The sequence below is a fragment of the Gymnogyps californianus genome, chromosome 1, assembly GCF_018139145.2.
Source record: "Gymnogyps californianus isolate 813 chromosome 1, ASM1813914v2, whole genome shotgun sequence".
NCBI classification, from domain to species: Eukaryota; Metazoa; Chordata; class Aves; order Accipitriformes; family Cathartidae; genus Gymnogyps; species Gymnogyps californianus.
Genome location: NC_059471.1, coordinates 107,464,331 through 107,488,954, shown reverse-complemented (window position 1 = coordinate 107,488,954; position 24,624 = coordinate 107,464,331). Strand labels below are relative to the sequence as shown.

General features: G+C 35.4%; 1 protein-coding gene across 2 annotated transcripts in view; it reads left to right on the top strand.

Moving 5' to 3' along the window:
- The window catches only part of NCAM2 (neural cell adhesion molecule 2), a 308,501-nt gene that overhangs the window by 151,714 nt on the left and 132,163 nt on the right, over window positions 1-24,624 (top strand). For both annotated transcript variants that reach the window (XM_050894562.1, XM_050894569.1), the window contains exons 2-5: window positions 15,586-15,660; window positions 16,466-16,672; window positions 19,028-19,171; window positions 24,067-24,204. In XM_050894562.1, the coding sequence (XP_050750519.1) occupies window positions 15,586-15,660; window positions 16,466-16,672; window positions 19,028-19,171; window positions 24,067-24,204 (564 nt within the window). The remainder of the gene's footprint in view (window positions 1-15,585; window positions 15,661-16,465; window positions 16,673-19,027; window positions 19,172-24,066; window positions 24,205-24,624) is intronic.

Here is a 24,624-nt window from a genome sequence, read left to right as displayed (position 1 = left end):
AAAAACTATTTTAAAAATTAATAAGTAACATCCTCCCTAGCCTTTTTTTACAGGAATGTCCCCCATGCAGTATACATGGGGCCAAGTCAGTCATTTATTAAAACACATAGATGGTTAGCTTTTCTCTGACAGGCATTCTGTTATCTGTGTGCAATTCAATATCTAAAGAGGTGTTAGTATTCCTACCAAAGATAATAAATGCTGTTAAAATCAAAATCCAGGAGGACTGACTTAAACGTAAGACTTGTATCAGGATAATAGTTCCAGAAAGTATTATAGAGGCTCTTTAACCACATCTTAGTTCCCTGTTGTCCTAGTGGTGACTTAGCTGAATGGATCAAAGGCTAAAAATGATATCAGTAGAAATCTCGCTTAATATATAGGGAAGAAGTCTGCCAAATTGTACTGAGTATTAACATATAAACAAACTTTCTGTTGAGTAGTTTCAGTGATATCTGTTGAATGTTCAAACAGCAGCAAAACTTGTTGCAACCAATAGCAGTTATGTCTCATGACATCTGTTTCCCAGATAACTGTTCTGTTTTCCCAAGAGATGTATTACAGTAAATTGCTGATTTTGAAGGCAGTAGTAATACTTGAATAGTTGAAAAAGTTAACTTGATGAAGCCCTTTATGAGACATCTACATTGCTTCCCAAAGTCAAGTAAGACCTATCTTCTAGTACATCTAATGAATCTGTAAAACTTCTCTGTATCCTGACTTTTGAACATACTGAATCTCTGAATAAATATTCAAATGTGATTTGGAGTATAAAAATATACATGTATTCCATACCCAGATACAGGCAGTTGTCTTGCATATAATTTTTAGATATCTAGAATGTTATTTTCCAGAAGATTGTGAGGAATAATGAATAACAGCTTCCATAGTGAGGTTAAAGTCATTATAAATTAGCTCCCAAACAATTTAATTTTTAGACTTTGAAATACAGGAATGGATGCTTAACAGTAGGAGTAGTATTTTCCCACACGAGGATTCAATGTCAGATCATACACTTAAATCTGGTATTTCCTTTCTGATTCCATGGGTCTTGAAAGACCATAGCATATATGGAAGAAAAACTTTGTTAATTCATATGTAAAATAAAACCTTTCTTTGCTGTAATGGAGTACTTTATGTGTAAGAAATGTTTTTGATGTTTATCCAAAGATCAAAAGCTTTATCTTGTGGTTTGCACTTGAACTGTCTAGTTTTATGACAACAGGGAAACAGTATAATTAGAAATCCAATCTTCATGTCTGCATTTTAAATGTTTCTTATGTAATTGTCAAGGAGAGTTGTCATTGACGTTAAAATACTTATTTGCATCAGCTGAAGATGTGGCCTTTTTTGCACAACAGTGTTACAAGAAAAATATCCTTCAGTTGTTCTCCTCATTCTTAGATAGGACTGTGCTGCCTTAAGTAAATCAGTAAGGGTACTCTGATACGTAAGGTTCTATCAGTTGTAGTTTTGATAACATGATATTAGGATTGCACATTATGACAAATACCTGATACTTGGTTCCTTTTGGTGATCTTTCTTATACAAACACTATCTCTATTTATGGTGCTTTACAGATAGGAGTGATAATTTTGTGTTACAGGAAAAGGAAAAAGACTAAGATCAACATTAAATAAAAACACTTAAGTTTTTTTTCCTTAGGTATAAAATGCATGTTTCAGCTTAGTATAAGCGTTTTTGTGTATTAGGATGTGATAGACTGTTCATATTCTGTCAGAGATACTTAATTCAGATTTGATGAGCTTGTTAAATCAGTTTGTTTCTTGAGAGGTTTTCATTGAGCTATCATCTGTTCAGATTATCAACTGGATTATCTGTGTCTATTTCTTACTTTGATGGGCAAACTTATTTTAATTTATCTTCCTGTCTCATAACTTTTATGATACTTCTCTTAGAATCACAAGATTATAGAAATGTTTGTTAGGAGGCATCTCTGGAGGGCATCTCTTCCAATCTCCTCTTTACAGCAAGACTGTCACAAGCACTCAGTCGGATCATGGCTTTGTCTAGTCAACTCTCCAAAGATACAGACACCGCAACTTCTCTGGACGACCTTTTCCGATGTTACACTCCTCTAGTGATTTTTTTTTTTCCATGAGGTTCACAGTATGTGGTCTTCCCAATTATTATGTTGTCCAACAACATACATACTGAGAAGAGCTTGGCTCTGACATCTTTGTAACTCTGTTTCAATAAGTTGTAGGCAGTTATTAGCTGCATACTTAGCCTTCTATTTGCCAGAACAAACAATCCAGTTTCCTTCGTAATTTCTTCGTGAGACATTTACTCTAAGCCCCTGATTGTAGCCCTTTGCTGGACTCTTCCAGATTCCACGTATCCCTCTTGAACTAGGGGTCCAAAACTGGACGCAGTATTCCACATGTGACCTCATCAGCATTGAATAGAGGGTTGGAGAAGAATTCATTCAAAGTAGCTGTCCAGATGTCATTCAGAAATAATTATTTTGCTTTTTCAGATAATTTAAAATAAATCAGAAAATCATCTTTTTATGTCATTTAATATTTTTTCTAAGATACTTCCTGGTTTATGGCATAAATTTACAATTAAATTGAATCTTAGTCCAGCTCATGAACAAAGACTTTCAGCAAGTCCTAAATGAATTGACATTATGAGGGAAAGATTTTAAATCTTTAAAATTTATTCTCTGTTCATTTTAGCTTCTAATGTAAGATTCTAAACTAACCCAGACACGAAGGAGAAATTTTCTTATTTGACCAAGATAACTAATCTAAGTTTGGAAGTAATCCAACCTCTGGCTCACAGCAAGGCTAAGATAACCTGTAGAGGTCACCTCCAACCTAAACAATTCTATGATTTTATCTCAGTTTTTCAGAGACACAAAGAAAAAATCAAATCTCACAGCTCAATTAAACCATCCCAGATTTAGCCTGGGAGTTTATGTAGATGACCAGCTTTATGCTGAATAAAAATATTTACCTGTAAGGTAATTGAATTATTTCTGTCCATAGATTATCCTTGCTTTTATATACTTTAATATACTTATTCTTTTAATATATTGATCTGTATACTGAGGCAGCAAGACAAGTTCTTAAAGAAATTAAATACACTTTGTGCAATGATAAGCTGTTTGTTAAAAGTGGATTGGGAGCGTTTAGCATTATGAAGGTTCTGTGCATAAAAGTGTATCATCTTTGCAAAGGACTGTGATGTTAACAGCCATAGGGACAAATATGTTCTGCACACAACAGGTGTGATATCTCGAGCAGTCACACTTCTGTAACAATAATTTCGAAGCCTTTTTTGGATAGACATGTATAAGATCCAATTTCATGTTTCTTCAGGATTTAACCATTCGGGGTAAGACTTTGTGATGAAGGAATATTTTTCTAAAATATTTTCATTTTTATTGAATGTAGAATATCTTGAGTTGATTACTAAGTAGAAGAATCATCAACTTAAACGCTGTCATCTGGCACCTTTTAGCATTGTTCAGGTAATTTATGGTTTTTTTTTTATTTAAATGGATTTTCAGTAGTGAATATAATAGTATCAAACTCATCACTGACTTAATTATTTCTTGTTCACAAATAGAATAACATTAAATTATAGATAAAAATGTGTGCAACAATAATTCTAGGTTTGTGTGCCATTGAAATACGGTAATATTTTAAAAAGGTTTCAATGAAAGATAAAATATATTTATACAAATAATTATATATCAAGGTGTGTCTGAATGAGATTGTCTAAGTACTCTGTAAGTTATGTACTATAATATTTTTTAATTACTTTTCTTGTAAATTCCAGAAGCAGTAAGTAAAGGAATATGTAGAGAAAACATGTATCAAAATTGCTAATTCTCCATCCTATGTTTCTAATACCTTTCCTTCTAAGCAGAATTTTTAGAGTAAGGAGGCTTAGTGGCTGATGCAGATATTATTTCTGTTCTTAGGATCAATCCCAGTTGATAATATTTTCAAGTCTTGGATATATACGTAAGAGTGGAAAACTTGAGTACTGGATTTTGGACTCTTGCATTTCAAAATGTGGGTGCAAGTTTTTCAAGGACTAGATGGAAGGAAGAGAAAATAAAAAACATTGCTCAAAGTAAACTGTACTGAGTGAAATGATGACTCCATAAATTCAAATTCCAGCCAATTTGGAGTGTCTCAGGAAACACCTACCTTTTATAAGGAGCATGCATGCAAAGTGGCTAGTGCCAAGAGAAAGGCTGCAAGTTCTTAAATCTGAATTTAGACACTGCCTAGAACTACATGCCTGGCAGCAGGAAGTTCCTGTAGCCATTTCTCCATGCCCTGACGACATCTGTCTTCAACAGGACAGCAGATTTCATAAATAGACTGTGAATGGGACTATTCATTTCTCTTTGAGCTATTAATTCATTTTTTTCAGATGTCAAACAGACATCCTTGGGTCACATTTCCACAATCTCCTTGTCAACTCTTACAATTAAAACTGTGGGTTTTTATGTAGTTGAAGTTGATATTCTGATTTCCTTATGCAGTTCAAAGAAATGGGAATGAACTGCTTACGCTTGTATTAAAGGAAACTCCTGACAGAGATTGTAACTGATTTTTGAGGCACAAAATGTTTTACTAGATCAGTCCTTTCTCTGAAACAGGTAATTTTTGGATGTGTTGCCTTTCACAAGAAAAAAAGACAAATCTGTGAGAAAAAACAACGCAGTTGGTTGTTCAGAGGTTCTTGGAATCAGGGTTAAAATACTCCCTGTTCAGCTACAGAGACATTGATTAGTCAGTGTGTTTTATTCAAGATGTAATTAACTAAATACTACTTTTTCTGTTGCTGACTTTAGTTTACATATTGTTCTGTTTTAACTTATTTGCTGCCTACTGGTACATTTTTTAGACACTACTATATTTTTAGCAGCAGTTCCCAAAAGACAAGTTATATGCAATTGCCATGGTTGCTGTATCTGGCCATCTATCTTTATTAGAGTACTGTCTTTTAGCAACTATATTTTCCTTTTAGAGAAATCTCTTAATACATACTTCACATTAGAAACAAACATTATATGAGTCCTCTGTAGAAAGTGCTTGAAGCAGACATTTTTGTGAGGATGGGTTGTGTATTGTTTAAGAATGGGCAAACTCTTGGCTTCTACTATGAGACATGGAGGAATCCATTCTTCACAATGTTTTCTACCACTCATTAGAATCATAAGGAACATTGATTGATTAACTGGTATCTTGAAACGTCCAGGCCTTAGGATAGAATTTTGAAATGATCTTGCAGGGTCTGTCAGATTCAGAAGAACCTTTCTGATGCTGTGCCGGTTGATACAGAAAGATGATTCCAGTATTTTTTCTTTATTTTCCTCTTTTTGTTAGATTAGTGATGTTGAATTGGTTGTATGCTCATTTGAAGGGTTACTGTGTTTGGCATTCAACAAAAACATTGCATAGAACTTTTGGCCTGAAGTTTGAGAAACATGCTGTTTGGATTTAGATTATAAAGGCCAAGTACTTAGAAAGAATGCTGGCTCAATCCAGTACCCCCCTGCAATTTGAAGGACCACTTGGGCTATTAGCTGATTTTGAAGAAAGAATTTTGGCAGTGATTCAGATTGGCTTTTTTTTTTTCCTAACTCCTGGTCCCAGTATCATGTTTTCTGCTGCTGTTCTGAAGGCAGTATGAATGTACTCTTCAACTAGGGTGTCCATGTTCAGTTACTGTCTTGGCATTTTATCAAACTTGTGCTGACTACCAAGCAACAATGGAGATATGTAGTTTTCAAAAGTTTCTACCTCAGCAAAATGAAAATTAAATATAATGAGGAAATATGAGGCACTGTTGTAGCCTCAGTGCTTCTTTTCAGCAACATTTCTAAGGTTTGTGGCTTTAGGATAAAGTTTATGGTTTTAGAAAAATGTCACCCTTATGGGTTTTTTTTTTTCTGTATTGTGTCTGATTTACTGTTCTATAATAAAAGACTGCCTAGTGGAGCAGGGGGGAAGCAAGGTAGATTTTTATGTTAGAAAGATCACACAGACCAGCTGAGGCAGGAAGGCGTTTCTGGAGATCACCTGGTCCAATGCTCTGCTCAGAGCAGGGTCAGCCAGAACAGGTTGCTAAGGGCGTGTCCAGTCAGGTTTTTAATACCTCCAAGGACAGAGAATCAGCAATGTCTCTGGGCAACCAGTTCCAGTGTTTGACCATCCTCACAGTAAAAAAGTGTTTTCTTATGTTTGAACAGAATTTCCTGTATTTGAGTTTGTGCACGTTGCTACTTGTCCTGTCACCAGGCACCACTGAGAAGAGCCTGGCTCCCTCTTCTTTACCGCCCACATCAGGTATTTATAGACATGGATGAGATCCCTCCCCAAGCCTTCTCTCCTCCAGGCTGAACAGTCCCAGCTCTCTCAGCCTCTCCTCATCGGTGAGAGATGTCTTCAGGTTGCAGCACAATGTGATACAGATACCGTATCCCTATGATACGGTTTATGAACTGTTTCTTGGCCTGTACCAATGTTGTGTAACAGTAGGTGAGAGGAGGTTATAAATTAAAATTCATTTTAAATTTATTAAGATTCAAAATATTCCTGTTCAACTGAATACTACCAGCTGTACCGTCAATTATTTCTATTTATTAAGGGCAATGTGGTTTTTTTAAGGTTTTGTAGTCAGCTTGTATCACTCTCTTTGCCTACAAGCTTTTAAGTTTTGCAAATTTTATTAAATCCATTTTAGATTAGATTAAAAAACCCCAAAACATAGAATCATAGAATCATTTAGGTTGGAAAAGACCTTTAAGATCATCCAGTCCAACCGTAAACCTGACGCTGCCAAGTACACCACTAAGCCATGTCCCTAAGTGCCACATCTACAGATCTTTTAAATACCTCCAGGGATGGTGACTCAACCACTTCCCTGGGCAGCCTGTTTCAGTGCTTGACAACCCTTTTGGTGAAGACATTTTTCCTAAGATCCAATCTAAGCCGCCCCTGGCACAACTTGAGGCCATCTCCTCTTGTCCTATCAGTTGTTACTTGGGAAAAGAGATTTAATATTAAAAAAAAACCAACTCCACCCACTAAGCATGGGTGCCCAAACTCCCACTTATTCTACACCTCTCATCCTAGATTGCTGTTACTGAAAAACTGTTACTTTGAAGATTAAGGTCTTAATTTTTCAGGTTTATCTTTACTGAGATACTTCTAGTTTTTGGAAGATTCTACCTTGGGTGTAGGAGAAATTATGTAATTAAGAATTCACTGACTATGTAAATTTTAGTTTAGAAAGCATGTTTCTTAAAGTTCATAGGCTCTTGAAATACTTTTTCTTTCTGTTTATTGCTGCCAAAAAGAAACATTTTCAGATTGAGGAGATTTTGTTAAGGTAGTGTTAAGCTTTGATAACTATAATCATCCTATTCTATATTATTTTTTCCCACATATCTATTTATTTTTGTATGAGATCAATATATGATAAAGATTCCCCACTATGTTTCTCTACAGTTAAAATAGCTTAATATTCTGTTAAGCAGTGAATTTTAAACTTCACTGTTCTTTCCATTCAGAAGAAGAAGCTCTACTGAATTTAGCTAGAATAACTTAAATAGAATTAAGTATCTGCATCATGTCATGCCTGACAGAACCCATTTTATAGCTAAAGTCCTCCAGCGTTCATGCCTTTCACTTACAGAAAATCTTTCTTGCCAAAAACAGGCTTTAAGTGAATAGTTAGATATCCTGATTTTCATTTTTTTTTTAAATTTGGATATCTTTTAATCTTGATTTTCTGTGATAAGCTTCTAAGCCATGATTAGAAAATGTACCTATGGATTAAATATTGATTAAATATTCTTTAAAATATCTGAATAAGGTTGTGCTTGTAAATCTATATTTAAATATTTACATCATTATCCTATCTCTTAAGTTTTGAGAGAACTGAGCTCCCAATGTCAGCCTACCTGGAAATCTCAATAAAACTCACAATGTTTATATTTATATGTTTATTTCTAAACTATAGTTTGCTTCAGTTGGGGGGGGGCAGTAGTGAGTAACTTCTGTTTGAGATAAGTCTTGCAAATAAAGTTGTACCAAGCAGCCTTTGTTTAAGCAATGTCCTGTTGTATAGTTGTATACTGTCTCTGCTCAGATATTAATAGCTTATCTATTTTACTGTTTCTGCTGCAAGTGTCATAGAAAAGAATATTTAAAAGAGGATTTTCTGACTATGCTTCAGTATTTGTGCCGTTGTTGCACAAAACTGGATTGTGTTGTTTCTCTTGCGTCATGCATTTCACCCCTGTAACATCTGTTGTGCCCCAGAAGGCAGTTTGAACTTTGTGTGACTTCTAGCTCTTCTCATCAGGGAAAACGACACTTCAACAAATGGAGGAGATGAATTCATGATGACACAAAGACTGTTTTGTCTACCTAAAAATAAACCATTCTGTAGTCTGTAAGATAGAAATTCAATATGGAATCCATAATAATTCAAATAAAACCTTAGAACTTTATATCAGGACTGTGTTTCCTACTGACAGATCCAAAGTAATGCTAATGTGATGAAATGGAAAGTTCAGTTATACTGAACTACTTAATTAATCACGAAACTTGATGTCAAGCAATTAAAAATGTAACTAACATCTCTCAGTACTGTCATACCCTGGAGAAGTGATGCTTTATGATTTAGTAGTAGCCTGACCACTACAAAGTTGAAAAATAACCAGCCTCCATAGAGTTTAAATATTTGTTTATTGGCTTTGCAGATGCAGTTTGTCTTTCAGATATTTCTACAAAACAAATTGCAGGCAAGCATTCAAGGCCATTGAATGGAAGACAGGCTATCATTAGGCCAGTTAATATATCTTTATTCATAAGAAAAAAGAAAAAAAAAAAGAATATAATGTTACAGTGCTTACAGGATATTAGAATACTGTCTGAATAGAAAACTTGGTAGTTTATTAAACTGCTAAAACAAATTGAGAAAAAAATCTAAAAGTACATTTAGATGATATAATATTGAGTGAGTTACATTTGAATAGGCTATTTGGATTAAATTTTCACTGTAGGTTCCCCCACACACAGAAAAAAAAATTATTCTTTAGCATTATTTTTATTCCCAAAGGATTACAAACATACTAGGTTTTTTTAAACACTAGTCTCACAGAGTTTACAAGTTCAACAAGAACATCATCTCCTTTTCAGTGGGCATGCAGATGATAGGATTTCTTCCCCATAGACAGTTCACTTAGATATAAAGGAGATGTGACAGTATGTGGTAAAATCCTATTTTTTTTCCAGCATTTTGTTGTGGGTTTGCTGTTTAATGATGATAATTTTAGTAATGATGTCATTAGCTGTAATGGTCATCTTTTGTGTAACATCTGACTAAAGGTCTGCAGTGTTGGACTCTTCTTCATTGTCTGTATGAAAAAAAACCAGTACGTTAGGTGACTTAAGACATCTCTGAACATTATTTCCATTTGGTGATTCCGTCTCTTGAGTGCAAACAGCTTAACAGACTTTAATTCAGCTCTGTTTTGTACTGTTGTTTTAATGGCATTCTTTAGGGCGGAGATGTATGGTTCCTGATTGTTTGATTACTCACGGAAGGAGCTCAAATCAGACTTTCTCTTACAGAACTGTGACTTTATGGATTGCATAATGTTTTTGTATTTCTGACTTTGCTGAGTTAATAGTTGAAATAAATTAACTGATTGAGATTTAAAAAAAGAACTTAAAAAATTTGCCCTAAAATAAAATGCCCTTGAACTGTCTGATACTTCACAAGTTCAGTGTACATTTAGTAATTTCTGTTTCCTCATTTCAGCTTAGGAGCCCAAATGGATGTGAAGTATAGTATTTAAAAACAAAACAAAGCACCCTTTTTGGTGTTTGTCTTGGTTTCAGCTGGGACAGAGTTAACTCTCTTCTTAGTAGCTGGTACAGTGCTGTGTTTTGGATTTAGTGTGAGAATGATGTTGATAACACTCTGATGGTTTAGTTGTTGCTAAGTAGCGCTTATCTTAAGCCAAGGACATTTCAGTTTCCCATGCTCTGCCAGCAAGCAGGTGCACAAGAGGCTGGGAGGGAGCGTAGCCAGGACAGCTGACCCCAACTAGCCAAAGGGATATTCCATACCATGGAACGTCATGCCCAGTATATAAACTGGGGGGAGTTGGCCGGGAGGGGTGGATCGTGAACTAACTGGGCATCGGTCAGCGGGTGGTGAGCAATTGCATTGTTGCATCACTTGTCTTTTCTTGGGTTTTATTTATTTTTTGTTTTTTTCTGTTATATTCCTTTTAATTACTATTATTATTATATTATTATTATTATTATTATTATTAGTTACTAGTATATTTTATTTTACTTCAGTTATTAAACTGTTCTTATCTCAACCCACGAGTTTTACCCTTTTTCCCCCCTCCTTCCCACCCCACTGGGAGGGGGGAGAGGGAAGCAGCTGCGTGGTGCCTAGTTGCTGACTGGGGTTAAACCATGACAGTGGTTCAAAGTATATTAAAACTAGAAAATATTAGAAATTTAAGAGAGAATCCATTTCTGCAAGGATTGTGTTATTTTCATTCAAAGCCCATTCACTTTTATCTGGGAATCAGTGGATTTAAACAGAGTATTCTCAGAAGCCTGCATAATAAAGGCAAAAAAGATTAACTGGGTGAATGATTGTTCTGGGATTGAATTTGATACCAATTAAAAACGTAATAATTTCTTCATGCTCAAGAATAATGAAGCCAAGTTTTCTAAGCATATGAAATATTAAATACTAGCGTAATCATTTACTGAAAGCAAAACCACGTCACCCAAGTAAGTTTGCTTACTACATGAAGTCAAAGCATACCAATAGCCTACGGTATAACTATGGTCAGAGAACTTATGCTAAACAGAATTAGGACCTTCACAAAGAATACAGTCCTCTCAGCTATATCTTGCAGCCTACTTGTTTTTCTTAGAAGCCGCTGCCAAAGCCATCCAATTAGCTTCTGTAGCTATCACTTGTCTCCTTAGTTCCATGTTGATCGCAAGCTATGCCTTGTTTTGTCTTCATAGCTGTGTCCTTTCCTTTTTACTGCCTTCGCATTATCCTCTCCCTTTCAGTGGGTTTGCAGCCCAACAGATTTAGAACGACCCCTCCATAGTAGAGTGCTGTCTCACTGCTCAAAAGTAAATTCTAAAATGCATTCAGATCTATTGATGTAGCATAAAACTGTTCAACTATATTGTACAATTGGAGAAACTGGGACAGAATATGGTATGTTTTGGTTTTTGGTATCTGCCTGGTGTCATACTTCACAATACAAACAAAAGGAAGCTTTTCAGTTTTTTGGAGTGTTTGGGTGTTTTTTTAAGAAATGGAATTATGAAGAAGTTGCTGGATGGAGTTACTAGTTGGAGCAGAGCTTTACCCAATATTTTTCAGATTTTATTCAAATATTGTCTCCTTTTCCTTTTTTGTATCTTATATATCTTATATATATGTTTTAAATATACATTTGTATAGTATACACATTTAACGTGTTTTAATATATTGCTAAGTGACAATAGTACATATGTGAGTGAGTTACTGTTACACTTTTTCTAAGCTCTCACTGATGACACCTCACTTCTGTTGCATTAGGTAATTATCTGTGTAGACAGAACTGACAGGTTTGTGATCCTAGTTCTGAAATGTGAAGGATACTACTGCAAATGGGACTGAAATCAATTAGTCTACTAAATATTAGGTCTTATGAGTAGAGTCATCTCTCCATATTTAACAGAACAAATGGACCTCTTATTACTATTCTTACTTACCTTCCTAAGTGATTTTTAAACCCATTAAGGAGTAGTTCAACAGAATCCTCTTAGTGTAGTACAGCTGATAATAATTCTTCTATAATGACTGTGATCAAAAGGGAAGGGATTGGTTATATCACCTAGTGCTAATAATGCTTTTTTTTTTTTGCTATAACATTGCACATGTACTGAAGACTGAGTGAAGCCCTGACTGACTTCACTTTTTCCCAGAACAGCTGTACTACAGTAGCATTACACTCCACAGTGTTCTGCCTGAAAAGATCTAGATCTTGCCTTTTTTTATGTTTTTTTTTTATTTATTTAAATTTATTTATAGCTAGTTAGGTAATATCGTTGGAAACATGAGAAGAGGTAGTATTTTTTCAGATCTATCAAGAAGCTACTATTCATTTCTGGGCTTGGTTTAACATAGCTAGACAGAGCCTCTACTGATTCGAATTTTTGGAACATCTTCACTGACCTGATAAAATAAGCATTCACCTGTGTATTCAAAGACCTTCAAACCAGTCTGGTACAAACAACTCCCTTTTATATTAATCCATTAGCTGTTAGTGTACAGCAATAACTTGAATCATGTGTACATTGCATGCTATCATTTTCAGAGCTTATAATAACCTAATGTATCTATGTAGTTCTTGAAATAAATTTGGAAGTAATGTAAAACTTTCTGGATGTGTTGTCTCTTTGCAATATTTTACTTTCGGTAAGTGATGAGTGAGCCTTCTCCTAGCTTAGTACTGGACTATTTGCCTGACTACCTAGTAAGCACAGATTACTAGATTAATCACTTGGGCAATATTTTTCATTCTAGTTTGTATAAAGCAATATTTTTCTATTTACATGAAGAAGAGCTAGGAAAACGATGAGGCTGGAAAAATTGGACAGATGGTCTTATATTTTTTTATTTTGTAAATATTAAAGTATCATATGTAGAAAATATGATTTCCTTTTGGTTTCAGAGATGTAGTTAGCATGTCTCCACAGAGTTTATAATTGCACTTATGCTAAGAATTTTAAATGGAATTCAGCCCTTTGCCAAAACTGTGTTACAGTCTGAAATATCTATTTCATTGATGAAGGAAAAATATTCTCTAACTTTGCTTTTCACCTCTCATCATGCAATTCCTTACATTCTACCTGACATTTATTACTTAATCTATTACATTTACATAGTTCAACATCAGTTATTACAGTTATTGGAACTAAGCAATGAAATAATCCTTGAAGCAATACTGCTGAAATGCTAACATATATATTTCTGAAGCAACTCTACAAGACTACAAACTATAAAAAAATATAGTACCAGACAAGTGGTGGCATAGGACCTAAAAAGTGAGTCTGTGATTTGAAGTAAACGTCCGGGCTCTAATCTCTTGAAATCCCCAACCTCTGAATTTATTAGTATCTTGGTTTCCAACCAGCAGTTATATGTCCTGAGGTTAAAGTGAAGCTTACCCTGACAGGTAAATAAAGAAGTGAGGCTTTGAGTAGCCTCCTGGATGATTTATTACTCCTTGATTCTTATTACAACAAAAATAAAACTTTGTCTGAAACTCATTTCCTTTCCTACACTTCAGCTTGTCCTTTGCTTCTGGTACCATGGACGTAAAGACCATAGATGAGAACGAGCACGTTAGTCTCGTTCTCTGTCAGTGCTATGCATGTGTCCTGAAGGAGCCTTCACTGTGTTCCTTGCTATTGCAATGTGAATGGTACTAGTACCTGCTCTGGTACTAGATTCAGCATTTTTACAGTCTACTTCAGTTTCTTCCTGATCTCTAGGCAGTCATGTCCTCTTCCTGATGGTCTTTATGGTCTGACAAGTTTTGATGTTAGCAAACAGAGTACACACAGATATTTACTTTTGCCTGAAGTAGGATGTGTTCTTGGGGGCTTTTTGTGGTTTTTCTTCTTAGCTATTTTTTTATCGGGGGCAGGGTATAAAATAATAATAATAATAATTAAAAAAAAAAGTAAGTTCAGTCATGATGATCTCCTCAGGAAAAGTATCCACAATTCAGGACATCTTATGAAAAATGTTATTTACTGTACAGATGTTTGATTTTTTTTTTTTTTTTTAATTTGGTAGAAGATACCCAATTCTGTTAAATTTGGTTTTGCAGACTGATACTGAAGTAATCTTCAGTTTTCTTTGCCTTTTTTTGGTTTTCCTTTTGATGTGACTGTTGAACAGAAAAATCAAATCTGGTCTGATTCTTGCTTATCCGGGCTGATTACATGAAAGTACATCAGTTAATAGCAAATCTGTTTCATGACACTTTTCTCTTAATTGTAATAATTGTCACATTAATATGTATGGAATAATACTTAGGTAATGATTTTTTCTGTGCTCATCTTTTCTTTAATTTTTACTATCAACAGAACCAAATAATTGTGGTTTTTAGCAGGTTTTAAAGTTCTAACATATTCATGGGTAAAGTTCCTCACACCAAAAAGTTAGTTTGGAGTGTAATACTCCCCACCTCTAGAGATGTTTGTCCTGTTGGACTTCCGTATCAATTATACAAAAGGAAGCTAGTGAGCTTGGGACATTCAGTATACACTGTAGTTTGTGTTGCAGTTTTCAAAAAGGTGAAATATTTCCACATACACAGAAAAGACCATAATTATTATATTTCAAGACTGAAAACCCTGGATTCTTGAAACTATTTTTTTTAAACTTCAGATACATCCCAGTTCTCTACTGTGTATAATACTAAATGAAAATTTAGATTATTTTCTTCTCTAAAAAAGAGTCCTTTTTTTGTCTGTTTGACTTTTTCTGTCTTGATTAGAGCTTGAAATTAACATGACTGACTTTATCCTTGTTATTGGTTCATGAACGTTTATTGTCCAGTTTTGTAAGATAATGGATGTTAAAGAGCTATAGCTACTTAGGATGATGATAACGCTGGAATTGAGATTATTGAAGAGTACATAGTTATTTTGCATAAATAAGCCCTTCACCAATAATACTTGCTGTGTTGGGTAGGTTATTCATAGCGTCGTGGGACCATAAGATAGTTCAAGGTGAAAGGGACTTAAGGTCTCTAGTTCAATCTCCTGCTCAACGCAGGATCAGTTACAGAGACAGACCAGATTGTTCAAGGCTTTATCCAGTGAGCTCTTGAAAACTGAAAGAACTGAGATTGCATAATCTTTCTGGGCAGTCTGCTCCACTGTCTGACTGTCCACATCATGAAAAAGTTTTTCCTTATGCTCAGCCTGAACCTCTCTTGTTTCAACTTGTCTTTCGTCTATCTGCCATACACCACTGTGAAGAACCTGGCTCCATCTTCTTGATGAATTCCCCATAGGTATTTAATTTACTTGATAAAGTCAAGGTAATTGCCACCCACTGTTCTTCCCTCATTCACAAAACTAATCATTTTATCCTAGAAGGCAGTGGGGTTGGTCAGGCATGATTTACCCTTCATCAGTCTATGCTGAGTGTTCCCAGTTACCTTATTCTCATTGAGCTTTTGGTTTTATGTTCGTGTGTATTTCTATCCCTTTTTCTTTTTTTCTTTAATTTTGTCCTCAGTTTTAGAGTGTGAGGCTGTTATTCTTCATGTAACATCTTTTCTTTATTTTGATTGTTTTCTCCACCTCTATATATACTCCAGTTCAAAAGATACAATCCGTAGCTGAAACTTTTCAGATTTGTTGAACAGGTTCTATAGTATAGAACAAGAAAATACAAAACCTGAAAATACAAAATTCAAACTGATAAATGCCCAAATGTATTCACAACCTACTTTATATTTTTCAGCTCTGCTTCAAGTTACAATTTCACTTAGCAAAGTTGAGCTCAGTGTGGGTGAATCCAAGTTCTTCACATGCACAGGTATGTATTCACTTTACTTGTAGGTATTTATTTTTTGTTAGATTTTGAACCTTACATAATTTGAAACTGAATTAATTGATTCACAATATTAACTTAAATTAGCATATTTTTGTATATTCACATTGACTTGTGAGAATTGTGATAAATAGTAGATCTTCACTGGCTTCATGTTTCCAGTCTAGAAACTATTCATTTCAGACTCTGAATCACTCAGTTTGAATTGTCCATATCAGTACAGGTAATTTGTATCCGTTAGGATGCTTCCTTAGTTAAAATATTTTCACTTGTCTAAATTAAGGAGTTAAATAAGCTACTAGGCTGAGCTTTAGTATCCTCTCCAATCTAATGAGACACTCAAAGAGTCTTTGCTGGTGAGGCAGATATCAGTCAGGAGGAGAAGAGTTTGCATTTGCAGCTGCCTGATGTGGATCCTTGATGTTGCTGAGTTGCCGTCTTCCATTGGCAATGACACATCGCCTGACTACACTGACAATGCAACTGACTGATGACTTGACCTGTTGATCCAGTGACTGCTGAACAGCCTCTTTCTTTCCTTTAAGACTTCATACTTTTCTGTGTTTATTTTTTTCCCTCTTGAATCCTTGAGCTACTAGTTATCCTGTCTCAACAATCATACATCTGCCTGCAGTTTTGCCTTGCTTGTCTTTCTACAGGCTTTCTCACAGCTCTCATAATATAGCAATTCTCTGACATTGCACAGACATTGTGCATTGGGTAGGCATATGTGTTGTATAATGTCTACCTGAACTTCTAATGTTGGATTGTTTTTTGGTTTTGTTTGTAGCCATTGGTGAGCCTGACAACATAGATTGGTACAATCCACAAGGAGAGAAGATTGTTTCTAGTCAAAGAGTGGTTGTTCAGAAAGAAGGTGTTCGATCACGTCTAACCATTTATAATGCAGATGTAGAAGATGCTGGTATATATCGGTGTCAAGCAACAGACGCTAAAGGACAAACTCAAGAAGCTACTGTTGTTTTGGAAATCTATCGTAAGTAAAATATTACCAATTAACAAATGAAAGACTATGTTTTAAAAGCCACTGCTATTGAGAAAGTAAAGCCTATCAAAATATCTTCCCAGGCTCTGAACCTTATCTTCCAAATAATTGCATATCCTACACTTCAGTTAATAGATGAAGACTTAAAGGAAATGGATGGCCACTTTGTAACATTGTAGATCATTTTTCCTTTGTATCTTACAATGCCATCTTACGAGGGTGCACTGTATGCCCCTCACGGAAAAGAGGAAATATGAGAAAAAGTTACGTCAACCTAATTCTTATTAAAAATGTATCTACAACCTATTACAAATATGTGCATAAGTAAATGTGCAGGAAGTGCAATATATGTTATTAAAAAAGTGGAGTTTAGACTGAATTAGTTATTTTTATGTCAGTCTTTTCCTATTCTTGGCCTTCCAATGGAATTTTGCCATAAACCATTGAAGCTTAATGTGATAATCAACCAAAATGCATTTCAAATGCAAACAACTAATTGAGGAGTATGTTTGAAAAGTAAATACATTCTGTTGTGGTAAGAGATTCTCTGAGAGGGGTTGGTTTGTTTTGGTTTTTTTTTTTTTTTTCAATTTAGTTAAATAACTTTACATTGTACTATATTTTTTAGATCAATCAAAAATGCCTAAAAGCAATACATTAAACAAGTACACATGAAGATATAAGGCAAGGTCTTTGCTGGTGAAAGGGTAGGACATACGCCAGCAGCCTTTCAGCTGAGTTATTCTCTAATTTCATTGGAGAATAGTTTTTTAACATTCATAAAAAAATTGTTTGTGGATGGACTGAGCACTAAGTCATTGCAATGAGACAGAAAATACAGAGTAGAATCATAAAGCACTGCTTCTGAAAGGTACAGATAACTTGGATAACAAAAGACATACAATTTAAAAAAACAATCTGTTGATAAAACAACCATTAAAGTGGTGATAGCAGTTACAAGTGATTGCATGATGGCTTGAAAGCAGGCAGTTCAAAGGATTTCAAGTTTTGTGGAATTCATTTGTATGCTTAAAACTGCCAGTCACTCCATTAGCAGACTGCTGAGCAAGGTTGAAATCTTTTGAAGTGTTTGCATGTGGTAATGTTAATAATTCTGAGGTTAGATAAACCTGAAGACCTATACAAGAAATGTGAAGGTTTGTGGGAACTGACATAAAAAAGTTTCATTATTCGTATTTGTGATGTATTGTAAGGAAAAAGCAGGATACACTGTACTCCTAGGGTCTTGTTCAGTACTCACTGATGTCTGTGAGAGTTTTTCTTGTGACTTACATATGGTCAAATACTTAAAACATTTCATACAAATACTTTGTAAAAGTATGTAAGAGACTTATATAACAAAAGTGTGCTCCCTCTGCTGTGGGAACTGTGTGCATTATTTGAGCCTGCACTCGTATCAATAGAAAAAGGTGGAGGTGGAGTTGCATCCCTGACTTATGTTCTCCAAAGTGTCCTCTGAAATGTAATTGGCAGTCTTTGATCCTAGAGAACATACGTCAGTTTGTTTATTCTGTGTGCAAGAAATTCTTCCAGAATTTTTTGTTAGGCAACTGGTTTCTGCATTAGATCTTGTATGAGATCATGAATTAATGCCATCTTGGACGTCTAACACCAAATTCTAATAATACTGAACTTATTCAACCCACTAATAAAAGTAAATATCAAGTTTGGTTATTTGGGGTTGGAAAAATTAAAAGCCTCATCAGGCCAAAAAAAATCTTGTTATTTTCTCAAAAAAATGCTACAAATTCTTATGACTTAATAATATTAAGTTTTTCAATATAGTTTCCCACTGGCTTTTAAGATTTTGTTTTACTCAGCTGATGTTTTTCACAGTCAGTGAGGCTAAAGTTCCACCTTTTTAATAAGACTTTTCCAAATAATTTTTGGTGGGTTTGATGGAAGTTTTGAAGGAATAAAAACATCAGGTTTTAATTCAATAGTAAGATCATGAGGAATAAAACACACAAGAGAGTAAATAGACTATTAAACTGAATATATAAGCCTCTAAAAAACTAGAGTTTCAAAACTGGGCTCTGGAACATTGAAAACAATGAAAAATGTATTTAAAAAAATGTTCAGTTTATAGAAAAGAAAGATTTTCATAATGCAAAATGATTGTAAAATCATTTCTACAGACAGAGTGGAAGTCATGTGTCCAGGACCATTTGAGTCTTATCTGGGAAAATTATATTATGGAAATAATTCTGTATTATCACAATGAGAAGGCTTAATAGTCATCTTTATCTGATTTGGTGTCACATATAATTTTAATGCTAAGTGAACTGGAAGACACTTACTATATTCTGTTTTCTTCCTTTTCAGAGAAGCTCACTTTCCGAGACATAATATCTCCACAAGAGTTCAGGCAAGGAGAAGATGCAGAAGTTGTTTGCCGTGTTACTAGTTCACCTGCTCCCATTGTCAGCTGGTTGTACCGGAATGAGGAAGTCACAACTATTGCTGACAGTTAGTATTTTGGTAACTCTTTAAGTTATACATTCTAATTAATATTAAAATAATACTGTAAAAGAAGACTAATCACATTATAGTGGAGGATGGATTTTGATTAGCCCATCAGCATAAGCAGAATTGAACCAGGTTCTGTGGTCTATAGAGAATCCATATGCAATGTTTTCCTTCATGTATCATTTTTTCCAGTTGGGAATTCTGTCTAGATGTAACATGAGGGTCCAAATGCCCAAAAGATTGCTGGGAGCTCCTTCGCAGGAACTCTTCCTGGGCTCCCATGTACGTAGGAGTTGAACACATTTTTAAAACATACACAGATAAACTTCACTGTGCACACAAAGCTATGACACTGACCAAACACTGCATTGACTTTGGTATACTTGCACAGTAGCTCAGACTATTCCAGGTGGATAGGTTTTTTGCACTATTGTGAGAGTTTACTCATATGAGTTTAAGTTACTTTCTGAGTTACAAGTAACTGGGGATATAGGTGATCGGCTTAGGCTAGGTTCCCTAACAGCTAGACTGATAAAGTTAGGTGAAGATGAATCTCACCTTCCCCACATGCAAGTTCTAAGCTTGTAGAGAGACAATTAATTAGGCATATAGAATTTGTTTGATTTACCCCCTCAAAAACTGTGAACCATTTTTTCAGTGCTGTCTCAATAGTCGTCTTTGCCTTTATGGAAAACAGGACTTTCCACGTTTTCTGGAAATTGAACTAACATTGTTGATGAACCAGCTTATCCACCTTCTCATCAGTCTTTATCTCTGCATGTACTAAAACTCAAGGTTGTATTGTATGCACTTAAAATTCTTATTCTTTAGAAATTAAATATTATTTTTATTTCAAAATGAAAATGAAAAGTTATATTTGGTCTCTTATGAAATCATAAACAAATGTGGAGCAGTTGCTGGGGAAAGAAAAAGCTTAGCATAGGCGTGGTACGTAACTATAATGCATGTAGAAAATTGTGTCTTGTATACAACTGGATAGAAAATATTGGGGACTGGTGCATCCTTCACGTTTCCTGTATGCTTTGATATATTTTATTGTTTTATATTCTCAATTATGTAATTCTGTTAGGGTTTTTTTTCCCTGCATAGCTATTTTTAGTATGTAAGATGATTCTCTTCAAGACCACAATTCATATATGATAAAAGGTTCTGGAAAACTATTAGAATTTACTTTTTGAAAATCCATCTAGTTACAATTCTAGGGAACGGCATGTTATCTTATGATTGATGTGGTCCATAAAAAAGCATTCTCTCTCATTCTGAAAGACTAGATAAGACAGACTTCAAATGAGCCAGACTTACCCTCTAGATCATATTGAGTAGGCTGCGGCAATCCAGTTCTGCTGCTTCCTCAGTGTAGCATAGTCTCTGAGAGCTAGGTTTCCCACCTCAAGTCAGTAGTTTGCACAGTTCTAATTACAGTAGTGGCAGAAGTGGTGCCATTGCTCTGTGCAAAGGTGAGTGTTAGCTTTAAGATGGTTAACATGCTGTGTTTATGTTTGGTCTAGAAGAAGAAATTACAGTACCTCCTGTAGAGAATGACTGGTTTGGTTGTATGAGGGATATATTTAATAGGAGTCTTGATCTTCAGCTTTTGCCAAAAGTTTTGATTTTTTCTTCAACAGGTCTTTAGTCATGTTCTAGTCTTAGAATGAACAGCTGTGCCTAACCTTTTTGTGAGACGTTGTGGGTCATAGCCTAGTACATACCCTAGAACACAGTAAAATTTGCAAACCATAAGCCAAAAATTCCTCAAGCTCTGATTATGAGGCACTGAAAAGACATAGGCAATTCCTCTTGCCATCCATACCACTTAACATCTGATTTGACTGAAGGGGAAGGTGGCGTGACTGTTCTTCGAAATTAGGCCTATGAGGTTGAGTGAGTTGAGTCCAGAAAATAGAGTGATGAGCTGGAGGAGTGTAGTCCCCAGTCACTGTCCACATCCACCAGCTGTAATCCATTTAGTATAGGACACAATTTTTATTAGGATATCCATGGGACAGTTAACTTTATCTGTGTGCGCACCATCTCTATGTGTCATGTTGTATTACTAGTTTATTCTATTGCTCTGAACCTCCTGAGTGTTCCATAGTACATGTGAGTCCATCAAGATCTAGCCTCTGCCTGTCAAGATTTCAGTGCATTTGTTGACCCAGCTGGTCTATGCACAATTGATTCCTGCTGAATGAGAATAGTATCATTGAATATTTGGTAGCATTTTTACAGTGACATGAACTATTCTTTCACAAGCCTACCAAAGGATAAAACTTGGAGAGCAATGATTTCTAAAGAAAGTCACACATTCAATTCACATTCCATTTTTTAAGTTTCCTTCTAATACGATGTGTATTAATTTTGTCTGTATGTAGACAGTATTAGTGGTGGAAAAAGACCCAAAATGTTTTTGTTCTGTTATACCTAGTTTACTCAGGAGAATATCTCCTTCTGTATCCATTATATTATTCTTCAATGAAGGTTGAAAAGATATTCAGCCAACACCTATGGTTTTTGTTTCCTGTTACTAAATGAACCCTCATTTTTTCAGCATTTTGAAGAAATAAAGGTGATCTCCAGTCCTCTCATTCATCTCACACATTAAATATTTATGTTAACCAAAAAAAACCAAAAGGTTACCAATGCTTAAAAAGGGGCTAGATCTCACCTTTTCAAAACATTTTGAAGCACAGCTCTCTGGGAACTGTGTAGGAACAGGGAAGAAAAAGATGATATAATTTGTATGTGGCGGTGTGTGAAATGGCATTAATGTTCAAGCATGACTTTAATAAACTAGACATAATTAGTGTAAATATGTTGAGGACATTGATGTCCTGTAAACCTCTATCAGGTGAAGCATAATTAAATTTTCTTTTTTCATTTCTGTCTTCATTTTCTGATAGAGTTCTTGGTAATGAAACAGAACTCACACAAATAAAAAGCTGTTTTATTTGTAAATATGTATGAACATATGTTCTATGAATAGACTCTTAGCTGTATAACTACATAAAAGCTTTTCTACCAAGTGTTGTTTATCACTGTTTTGGAATATCAGTGTTGTGTTGTGGGAAATCTAGCATGCTTTAAAAATCTAGCAGAATCAAAAAGGAAAGCAAAGTGAAAAATGACACTTGGTTGCTAGTTAAAACTGAAAGCTAGTAAATCTCATCATCCTCCAATACTGAAAGGATGACACTGGTTCAAACAGAACGAGAAAGACAGCTGAATAACAAGTATGCAGGTTCTTCAAAAACCACATACAGTGAACTGCAGGAAGCAATTCTCCTTAGGAGAGTCCATTAATATTGACTAGTTATGGTGGGTTGACCTTGGCCAGCTTCCAGACACCCACCCAGCCACTCTCTCACTTACCCTCCTCAACAGGATGGGGAGAAAATTAGATGAAAAAGCTCGTGGGTCGAGATAAAGACAGGGAAATCACTCACCAATTACCAGCACAGGCAAAACAGATTTGAACTGGGGAAAATTAATTTAATTTATTGCCAGTTAAATAGAGTTGGATGGTGAAACACAAAGACAAAATTAAAGCAACACCTCTCCCCTCGTTTTTCCCAGGCTCAACTTCACTCTTTCAGTGCCAACTCCTCTACCTCCCCCACCCCAAGCAGTGCAGGGAGATGGGGAATGGGGTTGTGATCAGTCCATAACAGCTCCAGCGTGGGTCCTTCCCGTGGGCTGCAGTTGTTCAGGATAAACTTGCTCCAGCATGGGGTCTTCCATGGACTGCAGTGTGGGTATCTGCTCCACCATGCTCTCTCCTGGGGCTGCAGGGGTATCTCTGCTCTGGTGCCTGGAGCACCTCCTCTCCTTCTGCCTTCTCTCATCTTGGTGCTTGCAGGGCTGTTTCTCTCATATTTTTCTCATTCCTCTCTCTCACAGTTGCTACACAGCGTTTTTTCCCCTTTCTTATACACGCTTTCCCAGAGGTGACACCACCTTGGCTGAGGGGCTCAGCTGTGCCTTGCGGTGGGTCTGCTGGAGCTCACTGGAACCAGCTGCGTCTGGCACAGGGCAGCCCTGGCCTGTCCTCACAGAGGCTGCCCTGCAGCCCTCCTGCTGCCAACTTCTTGCCATGTAAAACCAATACGCTAGTGCAGACAGAAAGGAGAGAAAAACTAAATTGAGATTCAGTTTACTCTTGCGGATTATAATTTTGCTGTTGCATGTGCAGGAAAGTGTATGCACACTTGTTCAGAATCTGATTTTTTCAATGAATTTAAGCTACTCAAGAAGTCTATTGAATTTCAGTTTATGCTGGACTATGCAGAAGGTAGAGTGGTTTGTTGGATTATGTCTTCATACCCATTTCTATGAAGTGTTAGACTATGGTGAGATACATCATTGACTGCGTAATAGTGAACGAGCAAAGGAACAGGAGGAGGGAAGGAGAGCAAGCAAGCTGAGAAATGATTAAGCATAGTGCCGTCAAACGGGCACAAAGATAGTTGGTTAATCGAGATAGAGAGGGGAGAAGGATTTTCTTACTTGTTTTGTTATAAATTGCTCTATTTATCTTTTTTCCATCTCTTTAAATCTAATATTCTATGTAGGTGTTCATGAATATTCCACTCATTTTGCAATAATTTATAAATTTAACTTGCATTTGATGACTCCTCAGAGTAAGTAGGAAGTTATGGATGGAAAATCCAGATTGAATTTTAGGAAATGGCAATGTATTTTGGAGTGGGAAAAAAACAAATTTCTCAGCTGAGATTTTACTTTTAAATTGACAAATGTTTTGTCAATGAGCATTCTGATTGTGCAGAGAAAGTACATAAATATTACTCATTTAAGTTAGCGTTCCTCATGTTGTCTTCATTTACTAACACCACTTAATCTCTTACTTGCCTTTCTAGATCGATTTGCAGTATTAGCAAACAATAATCTCCAAATTCTTAACATCAATAAAAGTGATGAAGGAGTATACCGATGTGAAGGAAGAGTGGAAGCCAGAGGAGAAATTGACTTTCGGGACATAATTATTATTGTGAATGGTAAGGAGTAAAAGTCGTTCAATTGGCTTCTTGCTTTACTTGATTATCATAGCCTATTTTAAAATATATTGGCTTCTAAAAAATCCTGATTAAACTGGTTAATATAGTTGTCATGTCTGTTTAGTATTGTTTTCCTATAAATGTAATTGCTTAATATTTTTTAAAAAATCTACTATATACTGTGTAAATAGAATTCATTGCATTTCATAATATCAGAGTATATAAATATGGAAAACCTGGATTATTGTTTTTAATCATTCACAGAACATTGACAATCACTGCAAGACTTGAGTTTCAGATTATAATATATAGTAGTTCAGCTAACCCTGTATTTTTCAGTGTTTTGTCATTTACTGTTAAAAAAACACACTTGATTTTTCAGTTATTCACCTTTACTGCATTAACATATTTTATTAACTG